The sequence below is a fragment of the Sitophilus oryzae genome, unplaced genomic scaffold, assembly GCF_002938485.1.
Source record: "Sitophilus oryzae breed Bouriz unplaced genomic scaffold, Soryzae_2.0 scaffold_1145_pilon_pilon, whole genome shotgun sequence".
Taxonomy (NCBI): Eukaryota; Metazoa; Arthropoda; class Insecta; order Coleoptera; family Curculionidae; genus Sitophilus; species Sitophilus oryzae.
Genome location: NW_022145777.1, coordinates 1,081,439 through 1,094,873, shown reverse-complemented (window position 1 = coordinate 1,094,873; position 13,435 = coordinate 1,081,439). Strand labels below are relative to the sequence as shown.

Sequence of the window (13,435 nt, the reverse complement as noted above, 5' to 3'; positions counted from 1 at the left end):
AATGTTAATTACACTCAGATGCAAAAAAAAACGTATCGGATTTTTTTTTTGTCAAATTTAAAGTGTTTTGGTTTGGTTGGAATGTTTTGGTTGGTTGATATATTTTTCATTTTTAGTCCTATTTTCTTGAGTTTTTAGCAAATTGTTTATTAATATATCAACTTTAATTTATAAATTCAGTTTTTATAACTTTAGTATTTGGTTTATTATATTATTAATCGAAAGGTTGTTTTTTTACCCTAAGTTAATACACCCTGTATAATACGTTAAATAATACGCGTTACGCTTTAACACACAACATGTAATCATAAAATGTAATTATCAATATGACCGTACGATAATAGTGACCAAAGCCACCTCGTCATATTGCAAAATATCATCAAAAATTAATAATAATTGAGACTTTGATTTATTTATATAGAAATTACTATTAAAATATTTTTTTTTGGTTCTACCAAAATTCTAAAACTTTTTTTGAAGTTAATGATGAAAAAATATTACTTTCTTTGCTTTCAGGTTAAAAAATAACACTAATAACACTTTTATAAAACAAAATTGAGACCGTGTTCTTTCTGATGAAATATTAAATAATAAAAATTATCGTAGGCCCGGAGAGAATACATTTTATCCCGATGAAATATTACAGGAAACGATCTTAATAACTCAAAAACTCTTTTTTCCTCTACGCTCATGAGGTTTTTCCAGCTAGTGTGAGAAAGAAAAAGATATCTGGTTGGTTTTTTAGCAATCTCTTCCCCCTGTGCGTGATAAAGATATTGCGTTTTACGATAAATTTAACAAAATATATTATTTTCGGACGTAGGCTTTTCTCTCTTGTACCAATTTGAGATTATATAGGGCAGTATTTTTCTAAAATAAGAAAAAGAGCTTTTATGATAATAAAAGCTCTTAAATACTTAAGTAAAATTTTTTTATGAAACTAGTAAATCAACAATCTCAACTAGTACTGAGTTTATTAAAACACATAAATTCCTCTTTTTGTTTCTTTTATTTATGTAAGACATTGTAACTTAAACGAAAAAAAATAAAGAAAACCCAGACGGAGACAAAAACACAGACGATCTCTTTTTTGTCGATTCAGGCGATTTCATTAAACTTTATTTTCTTTGCAGGGACTTGAAATTGGACAATATATTGTTGGACTTCGACGGGCACGTCAGGATCGCCGATTTCGGCATGTGCAAACTCCAGATTTTCCTCGATAGGATGGCGGATACGTTCTGCGGTACTCCGGATTATATGGCCCCAGAGGTAAGACACATTTATTAGATACTTAAAGCATCAAGATAAATTTGATAGTTTTTCTGTAAAATTACAGTTTTTGTGTAAATTTACACTTTTTCTGGCAATTTACACTTTTTCTGTAAATTTACAAGTTTCCTGTAAATTTACAGTCTTTTTGTAAAATTACACTTTTTGTGGCAACTTACACTTTTTCTGTAAATTTACAAATTTCCTGTAAACTTATAGTTTTTCTGTAAATTTACAAATTTTCTGTAAATTTACAAATTTCTTGTAAATTTAGAAATTTCTTGTAAATTTACAACTTTTCTGTAAATTTACGTTTTTTCTGTAATTTTACATTTTTCTATAAATTTACAAATTTCCTATAAATTCACAGTTTTCCTGTAAATTTACACATTTTCTAAACATTTACAACTTTCCTGTAAATTTAAAATTTTGCTGTAAATTACATGCGAAATATACTATCGTACCCAGCAAGACGACGTCTCGGCATCGACCTGTTCGTTACTCACAAATTTCCTGTGAATTTACAGTTTTTCTGTAAATTTACAGTTTTCTGTAAATTTTCACATTTTCTGTAAATTTACACTTTTAATTTTTTACTTTACACTTTTACTTATTTAATTTTTTTCTGGCAATTTACACTTTTTCCGTAAATTTACAAAATTCCTGTGAATTTACAATTTGTCTGTAAATTTACACCTCTTCTGTAAATTTGCAGTTTTTCTGTAAATTTAATTAATTAATTAATTTCCTGTGAAATAATTTAATTTTTGTAATTTCCTATTAATTTATTAATTTCCTGTGAATTTACAGTTTTTCTGTAACTTTACACATTTTCTGTAAATTTACAAATTTCCTGTGAATGTACAGTTTCTCCGTAAATTTACACATTTTCTGTAAATTTACAGTTTTCATATATATATTTACACATTTTTTGTAAATTTACAAATTTTCTGTAAATTTACAGGTTTTCTATAAATTCACAGTTTTCCTGTAAATTTACACATTTTCTAAAAATTTAAACTTTCCTGTAAATTTACAATTTTTCTGTAAATTTACAATTTTTCTGTAAATTGCATGCGAAACATACTATCGTACTCAGCAGGAAGACGTCTCGGCATCGACCTGTTCGTTACTCACAAACTTCGTGTGAATTTACAGTTTTTCTGTAAATTTACTGTTTTCTGTAAATTTTCACATTTTCTGTAAATTTACAAATTTTCTGTAAAATGACAGAAAACGTGTAAATTTACGGAAAAACTGTAAATTTACAATTTTTCTGCAAATTTAATTTTTTTCTGGCAATTTACACTTTTTCTGTAAATTTACACATTTTCTGTAAATTTGCAGTTTTTCTGTAAAATTACTAATTTCCTGTGAGTTTACAGTTTTCCTGCAACTTTACACATTTTCTGTAAATTTATAAATTTCGTGTGAATTTACAGTTTCTCCGTAAATTTACACATTTTCTGTAAATTTACAGTTTTTATATAAATTTACACATTTTCTGTAAATTTACAATTTCTGTAAATTTACAGGTTTTCTGTAAATTTACAGTTTTTCTGCAAATTTAAACTTTTTCTGACAATTTTCACTTTTTCTGTTAATTTACATATTTCCTGTGAATTTACAGTTTCTCTATAAATTTACATTTTTCTGTAAATTTACAAATTTCCTGTGAATTTGCAGTTTACTGTGAATTTACACTTTTTCTGTAAATTTACACATTTTCTGTAAATTTGCAGTTTTTCGGTAAAATTACTAATTTCCTGTGAGTTTACAGTTTTCCTGCAACTTTACACATTTTCTGTAAATTTACAAATTTCGTGTGAATTTACAGTTTCTCCCTAAATTTACATTTTTCTGTAAATTTACAAATTTCCTGTGAATTTGCAGTTTTCTGTGAATTTACAATTTTTCTGTAAATTGCATGCGAAATATTAGACTATCGTACCCAGCAAGACTACTCAGTAGTTAAGAGGTAGTAATCTACTTTCAAATCGAATTAAATCGCAAGGAAATTTTGACATGCCTGCTAGGAAACATGTATGTCCTAAGTTTAACAATTCTAAATTAAATAAATATTCTTAAATGTTGCGATGGCAGCTCTACGCTTTCGTATTTTCCACTAATTATACTTTAAAATTTGCGAGTAATTTTATTTTGGCCTTTGATCATCATCCGCCAAGAGAAATGGTGGCAAGAAATCAAAAGGTGAATGTCTTGTAAGCTAATTATTAGACTTTCTCTATGGATACAACAGACTAGCTGTTGCTAGGATATTCTATTAATTTTAATTTCATTTTTTGGACATTGTGAATAATCGTAAAATCTTAAGTATAAAATATAATCGAGACTACTAATATTAGAGCTTTAGAAATAAATTAATTTCTAAAAAAAAGGCCTGAAAATTTTGCTTCGGAAATAAAAATTTAAATATAAAAAAATACATTTTTTGTAAAATATAATTGCGTTAAAATCCAAACGTAAACCTACCTGTTAATGGCCTTTAGCTGGTAGAGCAAATTTACATTAATTTTTTAACATACAGAAATAAGAAAAATAATAATTTTTTTTATTATATTAATTTTTAGCCAAGTTATTAAACAGATTTATTGAATATAATTTAGGCGTGTCCAGGGTTATCGATTTTTATATCAACAAAATACCGAGACCTTTGGCTCAATCGCCCTTGCCTTTTCATAATCTAAATGCAATAATGTTCGAGAAAATTCCCTACACATCGTTATTAAACGCTTATCGCGTTTGGGAGAGAATCGTTCAAAATGTATGCTCATCGATATCATATTGGTTTGTGAACATGAAATCGAGATACACAGCTCAATAAACGATTTCAAATAAATGAGTTTTAATAACTCTTGTTTATTTGCTGTTTGTGTTAGGTTAGGTTAGTTATATTTTTTTTCTTTAATTTTTTATTAATACTTTTCTTTCTTTTTTTAGTTTAGTCTATTTTGCTGATTTAATAATTCTTGTTTCTTTCTTCTTTTTTATTTGAAATTCAACTTGATACTCTCAACCTATAGAACATAGTTCAAATATAGAGTAATCTTCGAGATCTTTCAAATATTGTATTTTGAGTGTTATAAATGTGTTGAATTTATTTGAAAAAAACAATTTGCTTTACTATTTTTTAGATATTACACATTCTTCAAAGCTTTTTTAAAAATTAAATGCCACTGGCTTATGGTTTATAGGCTGCTGCTGTGTATCGATACATTCAAAACTTTTCTAACGCCCTATATTATCTTTTATCTCCAACATGGAGCAAGGAACAACTTTTGAGATTGTTGTTCATTCTAGCGATGAAATTAATACCACATTTTCCAAAGCAATAAATTTGTGTTATCCTGCACTATTTCTTTTATTTTAACTTTTAAGAGAAAACGATATGAACATCCAGTTTGGTATGGTTATAGCCCTGATATACAGGGGTGGACCAGACTGTATTCCAGAACTTCGGCAGCATATTCTGCGGATAGAAATAAGTAAAAGAGTGGTACTTTTTCTAATGTACTGTAGTTTTACTGTCATGTTCCTAAAATGCTTAATTTCGGAATTACAGGGTGTGGAATTTTATTTTTATTTCGATTTTTCAAATAATTTCTGAAACAACATCAATATTAACGTCAATGTTGATGGATGAAAATTGGTGTAGTTTTTTGACATGAAATTTGATTTTGATGTTAATATGAGCTCCCTATTTGTAGGGGCACCAACTACGTAATGTTTTACCCTTAGACTTAAAATAAAATATGGACTACACTATTTACATCTAAGCGCTGGAACAGCCACGGTCAGACACTGTCTTATTATTGTTGTGTTATTGTTTTGGTTATAACGAGTGCGACACGGGCGATAGATAGGTTGTCTCTGTCATATCGGTCGTTCCCTGACGACTCTGCCTAGAAACACAACACTGTCTCGTTTCTCAAGTACACCTAAACTCTCCATTATCCTTAGCCGAATTAATTTTTTATTTTAGTAAGAGCTATAGATTAAATTAAAATATATCGTATTTAAACTTTTACTTATTTTTATTAAATTTTTTTTTTTTTTTTTTTAAATAAAAGTTTAGAAAAACAATTTAAGAGTCAAAAGGATAAAAATAATAAAATACGTTTTTTTTTGTTAATTTATTTTATAATCAAGGAAATTGGGTAATTTTTGGGAATTAATAATGGAAATTATTAATTTTAGTCAAACATTACAACCTAATATTAATCAAAACGGGATCTATTCCACAGATATAATAGAATCAGCGACAGGGAGAGAAAAAAAATTTTTTTTTTTTTTTTGTTTTTTTTTCTGGTTAAATGATGTCTTATTATGTAAATTAGAAAACATACAAATCTATTTCCATTAAAGCAAAGGTGATAGGAAGTGGATAAAATAAAAACTACACATTTATTTAATGGTACTGTCTTTATTATACCGGGTGCGTCTCAAAAGTGAAGCGTCACATCCCCATGAATTTTTTATATTTTCAAATAAAAAACGAGATTTAGTATATTAGCATATATGAAATAGAATTAGGATTGATTGGCCGTATTCAATTTTTTGAGACACTTCCCTGTTTCACCGGAAATGACTATAACTTTTAGAATTTTTAAACGGCACCCCTCGGTATATTTTTACTTTATTCGATGAAAATGACCTCTAGATAGAATGACATATCATATGTCAACTTTTGAGCATATATGGTTTTAATTGTAATTGTAATTTTTTTTTTTTATATTTTGTAATGAAAATTTGACTCAAATACCAAGTGTGTGGTATCAATATATTCCATAAAAAATGCTTTCAAATATGCTAATGAGTCCTTACTTGTTCCATTTGAAAAAATTGTATATGTATGATTAAAAATACGATTTGTACATCTTTTAACCAGCCTAGACAAGACACGAAACCTATTAGACGATCAAAACTATTTTCCAAGGCTCCTTGATTAAAACTTAGTGGATTGAGAAAAACTGGATTGAAATTTAAAATGGGATATGTTTTAAGCGACAATGTCAAAAGTTGACATCTGATATGTCATTCTATTCAAGGTGTCATTTTTATCGAATAAAGAGTAGCAATATACCGGGTGCCTTTAAAAATCAAAGAAGTAATCATTTACAATTGAAACAGAGAGAAAGGAGACCAAAACAATTGAATACGTCAATACAAATCCTAGTTTATGTCATATACCTACCAACATACAAATCTGTTTTTTATTTGAAAAAATAAAAAAAGTTATAGGGATGAGTCACTTTCGAGACGCACCAGTATATTAAAAATATTGTTTCCTTAATGTAATATCATTTTAAGGGCTACTTGTATATTTATTTTTAGATTCTGAGATAATTTTAGAATAAAAAAAAAAAAAAAAAATTTTAATAAAAACATTATTAATTATTAACAGGGTTATAATTATGATTTTGTTACAATGTAAGTGAGAAGTAAATGAAATGTAATGTAAAGAAAATTCAGATTTTGTTTACTAAAATATTATCTAAATAAACGCCTTTCTACAACAACGCTACTGACTGCCAATGGGTAAATTGAGAGTTGCCTACCGGTCCAAAGTCGTTTCAAGACTTAAATGGATTATTTAAGTCAAATTTCTTATAAAATTTGGAACTGGCGAACCATATTTTATAGTTTTAGACAAGAAAAGTCAATAAAATAAACACTTAAGGACTACAAATAAGAAAATGCGTTAATACAGCCGGGGAGATTGCGGCAACAAAGCTTTACCGGACACGTGCGATGCGTACTACAAGGTAGTAAATGAATGAATAGGCTTCCTCACTTACTCTAATCGTTGTTGTCATATTGTAAAGAACTTATCCCTTATTAAACAGTATCCGACTTATAATTTAGTAGTATAAGGACTATTTAATACATCATGGAATATTAAAACCTACTTTATTAAACTGTAGTATTAATATCTCAATATATGTATAACAAGAAAAATATTGATAATATTAAAGACGTGACAACATAGGCTGGTTGAGAGGCTCAGTCGACTGTACCCAGATGTAAACATGTGTACAAAAAGGTTGTTTGTCCGCGTTGAGATGTAAATAGTTTAGTCTATATTTTATTTTAAGTCTATGGTTTTAACTGTTTTGAAGAGTATGCTTTTTGTCCGTACCGGTATAAAACTACTGAGTAAAAAATATATACATTAACGACGGTTTCTTGGTAAAAATCGCCACGAATAATGATTCTCGAAATGTTGGAATAAACCTAACCTAACCAACTGAAATCATAGAATTTAGAGAATGTTTTTGTTACCCAACATTTCAGCAAGAAACATTTATCATCATTTCTTCGAAGAAAATGTATAATTAATTCTAAAAAAAAAAGAAGTTCCTAAATTTATCATTTCAATGAAATAACTATCTACTCAACATGTTTATTTTCTCTCAATATTGACATGTATTGATTATTTTCCATTCTAAATATCTTGAGTACGGGTGATCCTAGCGATTTTTACCAAGGAGACATTTTTTACGTAAAATCACGGAAATAAATATTTTCACTCAGTGGTTTTATAGCAATTACGTAGCCTCTTACTAACCCGATATACAAAAAGAAAACTATTTAAATCTTTATAAAAGAGAGTATACCATTAATTAAATATACCACCATTATTTCCGCCCTTATACTAATTAATTACATATATAATTGTGTTCGTTAATAAAATTATTCTAAATAAATGTGGATTTGAGTCTGAAATCAATATAATAATAAGTTATCACAATTAAAGTCTCTGTTGTTATAAATAAGCATTTATTAAAAATCAAATATAATTTTTAAGGTGTTACTTTTTATCACACTGTCACAATACCCATACAAAATTCAGTTACCTCTCGATGATATTAGTATCTGTACTCTTTAAAATTTGGTACATCTTTAAAAACAATCTTAAATCAATATTCCACAGGTATATTGATAAATGAAGTCTAAATTATAAGAAAATGCATTTTCTACGAAAACTTGAAGGGATAGGTAAAAAATGGTATAACACAATTTGATAGACAATTAAATTGTGCATCTGATTCTCCTAAGATATACCGGGCGTTCCATTTCTGCAATTAAACAAGTTATTGCCGTTTGAATCTAATAATTATTTAAAATAAATTGCAGAACACTCTGTAAAAGGTAGTATTATTTTTATTATTGCAACACAATAACTGATCAATAGATAAACTTCAGTAAATATTTAGTATTAAAAACTTTGATACCCTTGGAGAAATAAAACCTTAAAATTTTACTGCAATTTCACAAAATTGAAGAAAAATATTTCAAAAACAGTAGGTTTAAGTATAATAAACCTTAATCAAATTTACCAACTATTTTAATCGTAGAAACTAAAATGTAATAATATACAGGGTGTTCCATTTAAAAAAATACAACTTAGATATTTTTTACTTATTTGGGACACTCTGTATCATGTAAAAATATTTTTAAATTGTACCTCTAATCCTTCATCGAACCCAAAACTTTTCAATTTGTAAAGATCTCATCGTTCAGCTACAATACTCCGTATCGCATGTGGTGAACAACCCTGTATAACTACAATTCTCCTTTTTTTAAGTCGTGTTGTTGTCTGTGTAGTTTTTGGAAAAAGATGCAAATAAGAGACTTGGGAACCGATTTTCGCCTCATGGCGATATACAGGATCATCCGTTCTTCCAACCAATAGACTGGCCAGCGCTAGAAGCTAGAAAATTGGAACCCCCCTTCAAGCCAAACCTGGTAAGTCCAAAAAGCGTAAAAGAAAAATACTGTGGAGCTTCATAATGCATTTATACAGGGTGTTAATATTTTTTGATTTATTATAATTTCCTTCCAAGTATTTTTAGCGTTTTGAATGAAATTTTGAGGGTAAAAGTCATAGATTTAGTAAGAACAGATATAACATTGTGCATTTTAACCCGATCAAACAATCGGAGGTTGACTACGTAATGTAAAAACCAACTGAAATAGAGAAGGCAACATTGCCACATCTCAAATTTGCGCCTATCTACTTAGTTTGATTTGCAGAAAAGGTGACTTTAAAACCTTCACCGGATATCAATAAATCTCAATTTCTTAATTAAATTAATAGTTTATTTTGAAAGAAGCATGCGTAATAATATGTTATTAACCAGAGGATATATGCGTTACTATTAAAGGACATGTTTACTGTTTAGTAACAAACGTAGAACTATTGGCAACGTCGCTGCTAGTCTTCCAGAATGAAATGAGCCGTCAATCCCACCACCCCTCACAACGGCCCTTGATCCGTTATAGCGTACTACGTTTAGCTTACGGTGTGTTCGAAGTCGGAATTAAGTCCGAAGTGAACTTTTCAGTGTTTTCAGTAGTTTTGTTTTTGTTTAACGTACTTTTGAATGTGAAGATTTTTCAATATAATTTTTGATTGAGGTACGACAGTGTCAAATGTGTGGACAAATAAACTCAAATTACCCGAATTTGTCTTTTCACAGGTAGGTATTGTTTCCGCCGCGCCGTAATCGTACATAGGCGTCCCACAAGGAGACCTCTCACAGTAAATAATTTCTAATTATATTTGTTGAATTTTGATCTAATAAAACAAGAACGTAGTAGCCGGTAATTGAATTATAATTCGTCGCAATTACTACCTAACTGTTGTAGATCATAACAAATTTGGATATAAACGTTACATTTGAAACTTTATTACAAGCCAGAAAGTGATATTTTTTCTTAAAATTGCGTCCTATTTTGGTCGTTATATACGATATTCTGATTTTGCTCAATAAATAAACAAGGTGTTTACTCGACCTTTTTACATTTTATTGCTTTATTATATCTGCCCCTTCGGCCTTGTTTAGACAATTTTTTACCACCATACAAATACATCTTCCTAGAGTTATTTGTACGGTGTGTTTACCTTCTTTTAGAATGGGACGAACTGCAAATAATTCTTAGGCTACTAGTTTTATACATACCTATATAGAGAGCGAGCAGGCCTCCAAGGCTTTTTTCTATTACGTTTTTGGTTTGTGATTTTTATTTCAATTTTTACACACATAAGATGGGGCCATTGTAACGCACATTTTCAAAATACACTGGCCAACATACAGGGAGGTGATTCAAACCGCAATCCATATGCTTAATACAGTTCATGAAGTGTAGCACACAGATTTTATACTTTTAATGATAAAAGCCTTCTATTGCGAGACTGAAAGGCAATTGCCTCGTATAAGAGCCATCATAATACAAGAAGATGACCGAAAGTCAAATCTTGTCTTATATTTCCAAAAAAAAAAAATTTTCTCATTAAATATTGATTTTAGGTATAGGAAGTTATTAATAATACAAGATTAAACAACTATTACACAGTACTTTACCGGAAGCTATCGATTGCGAACTAACTGAATCGTTACTAATTAGGTACTAATTTTTGAAAAGTTCTTTTAAGATAATAAAAGGTAACTAAAACCTAAACTATCATTTGAGATTAAACGGGAAGTTCTAAATAATGTTGCCCTAATCTAAACAGAAAAATTTATTTATAAGTTAAGTTTTTTAACATTCCTAATTAAATTTGGGCGAAAAAGAATATTTCTGTTTGCTGCTGTAGAGTAATTTCTCAAAGGAAGAAATACGTAAATAAAAATGACTTTTAAGTCAAAAAAAGTCAAAAAGTTATTCTAAAAAGGACTGTCCTATTCAAAAAAGGACAAGTGGCAGCCCTGTTATTTCTGGAATGGAATTTAATGGCAAATCTACAACTTTGGTTTGAAAATATGTTCCGGCCACCTATGTTTACAAAATGTCTAAAATGTGCTAAATGCCTCCATATTCTGAAAAAAATTGAAAGAAAAGTCAACAACCACAAACCTAATATAGAATTGTTTCGGAAGCCTGTATTCAAAAGTAACTGAAAGTTTAAATTGAAAATCGACGTTGGAGTGATTTTCGAAAACTACTAACGTTTCAACATAAGTATGTGGGACCAGTCGCAGCCAGGAAACGAATAACTTTGAGGTGACAGTTCCCGCCGCGGGCATTTCTAGTGTTAATTTTATTAGGTTAGCAACTTGCGACCATGCTGACGCAATGCCGTCTCTAATAGAAGAACTTCTCGGGCCAGATTTATGACGTCACGCTAGTTAAATACTACGGATTAATAAATATGTCGTAGAATACATGGAAAATATAATAATTCCTCGTATTTTTGGTTTGTATTTTATGATATAGTTTACATGAAATATACATAATATACAGTTAAAACATACAATATATATATACCTACTTATTTATAGTAATAAAACTTAAATAAATAAAATAGTAATAAAACGCAAATAAACTATGAACCATACAAATGCAGCAAATGTTTTACAATATACAAATAATGAATAGGTACATAAGATAATGGGTAAAATGTAAAATATATTTTAAATTTTGGGGTTTGAAAATCGATCTAATTTAACAAATAACATTCAATATCTACTACTTACTATGGCTCAAATCGTACTCCATAGTCAATGTAGATAGTTTTAGTGTTTATAATGTGTTTAAGTGTTAGTTTATAATAATTTTAAAAAATTCGTGGTCATCTTTTAACAAGTTTATATTAGTTTATTAATTGAAGTAAACATTATGTGGTGTGTGGTGTGAATATTTTATATGTAATTTTTTGGATTATATTCGACACTATTTTTTTCATGACACAACACTGATGAAGGCTATGATGTTAACCGAAACGTTTTTTTTTTAACCAAAAAGAAATAATGAAAAAACAAATGAAAACTTAATCAGCGTTTTTTCCGAACCTAAATCCCAAGAAAATCAAAAATTTTCGAATAATTTTACATATAAAATGACAGCGATCTTTATTTTATAGCTATCTCTGACGCCTTTTTTTCTATGATATTTTATTATTTGCAAATATAATTTTTCGAACATTGATACTAGCAAAATATACATATACGTTTTGTGAATGCAAATAATAATACTTCACAATTAGTAGATATTGAATGTTTCTTGTTAAATTAGATCGATTTTCAAACCCCAAAATTTAAAATATATTTTACATTTTACCCATTATCTTATGTACCTATTCATTATTTGTATATTGTAAAACATTTGCTGCATTTGTACCTATGGTTCATAGTTTATTTGGCAAAGTATTTATTAACTGTCTATTATGTATATTTCATGTAAACTATATCATTTTTAAAATACAAACCAAAAATACAAGGAATTATTATGTTTTACATGTATTCTACAACATATTTTATTAATCCGTAGTATCTAACTAGCGTGACGTCATAAATCTTACTCCGAGGCTGTTCTATCAGAGACGGCATTGGTCTGATATTTAGAAATGTCAAAAGCTGATGACATTTTACTTTTGACAATTGTGTTGATTTTTGGAAGAAGAGGAAGAACTGTCACTTGTTTTATTATTTTCCTTTTCTATTTCACGAAAGTAAAAAGAGTTACCTATCTGATTCGTTCAGGCATTCAATTTAAAGAATATCAGTAACTTTTTTGACAGAGGGATTTTATATTCGCCATTTTGGTAAAAAATAACGGTCAAAATTCAAAGTTATTCATTTTATAGACTATATTAATTGTATTATATTATAACAAAACTCATCTGACGAAAAAGTGTTAATGTAGTATATTAATATGGAGTAAAAATTTTACTAATTACTTTACTTTTACTTTACTAATTAAATTCGTTCCAAAAAACGATACGCCACTGGCCATTACAACAATCCCAAATGCGCCTAGTTGCCGGGGTCGGAAATTTTAGACTTCTCTGTCTCTTCTGTCCTTGTTTGACACATTGGAATGTTTGATACACTACCAACGGGTATTTATGAATGAGATGTTCGGTCTATCTTTATAATGTCTTTGGTAAAAGTTAAAAAAGTGTCCACATATTTACCAGGGACGTGCACATGGGTTATCATTGGAATATTTTTCTAAAAAATACATGTACGTCACTGACTTTTCTTTCTCATGCTAGCGAAATAGTGTAAGCAGTTTAACGCCGATTAAAAGTTGTCTCTTGATATTTTGTCGATTTCTGCCTCCTTGATGAGATAAACGCGGTTTTATTAATTTGCTTTGATCCAAGTCTAACAGCAACCTTTAAAAAAATTTAACA

At 28.8% G+C, this 13,435-nt stretch overlaps 1 protein-coding gene across 1 annotated transcript in view; it reads left to right on the top strand.

Moving 5' to 3' along the window:
- Nucleotides 1-9,087, top strand: part of LOC115886576 (probable serine/threonine-protein kinase DDB_G0278845) — a 107,934-nt gene extending 98,847 nt beyond the window's left edge. The window contains exons 6-7 of the mRNA XM_030905810.1: nt 1,134-1,272; nt 8,902-9,087. Of these exons, the coding sequence (XP_030761670.1) occupies nt 1,134-1,272; nt 8,902-9,087 (325 nt within the window). The remainder of the gene's footprint in view (nt 1-1,133; nt 1,273-8,901) is intronic.
- The last annotated feature ends 4,348 nt before the right edge of the window (nt 9,088-13,435 follow it).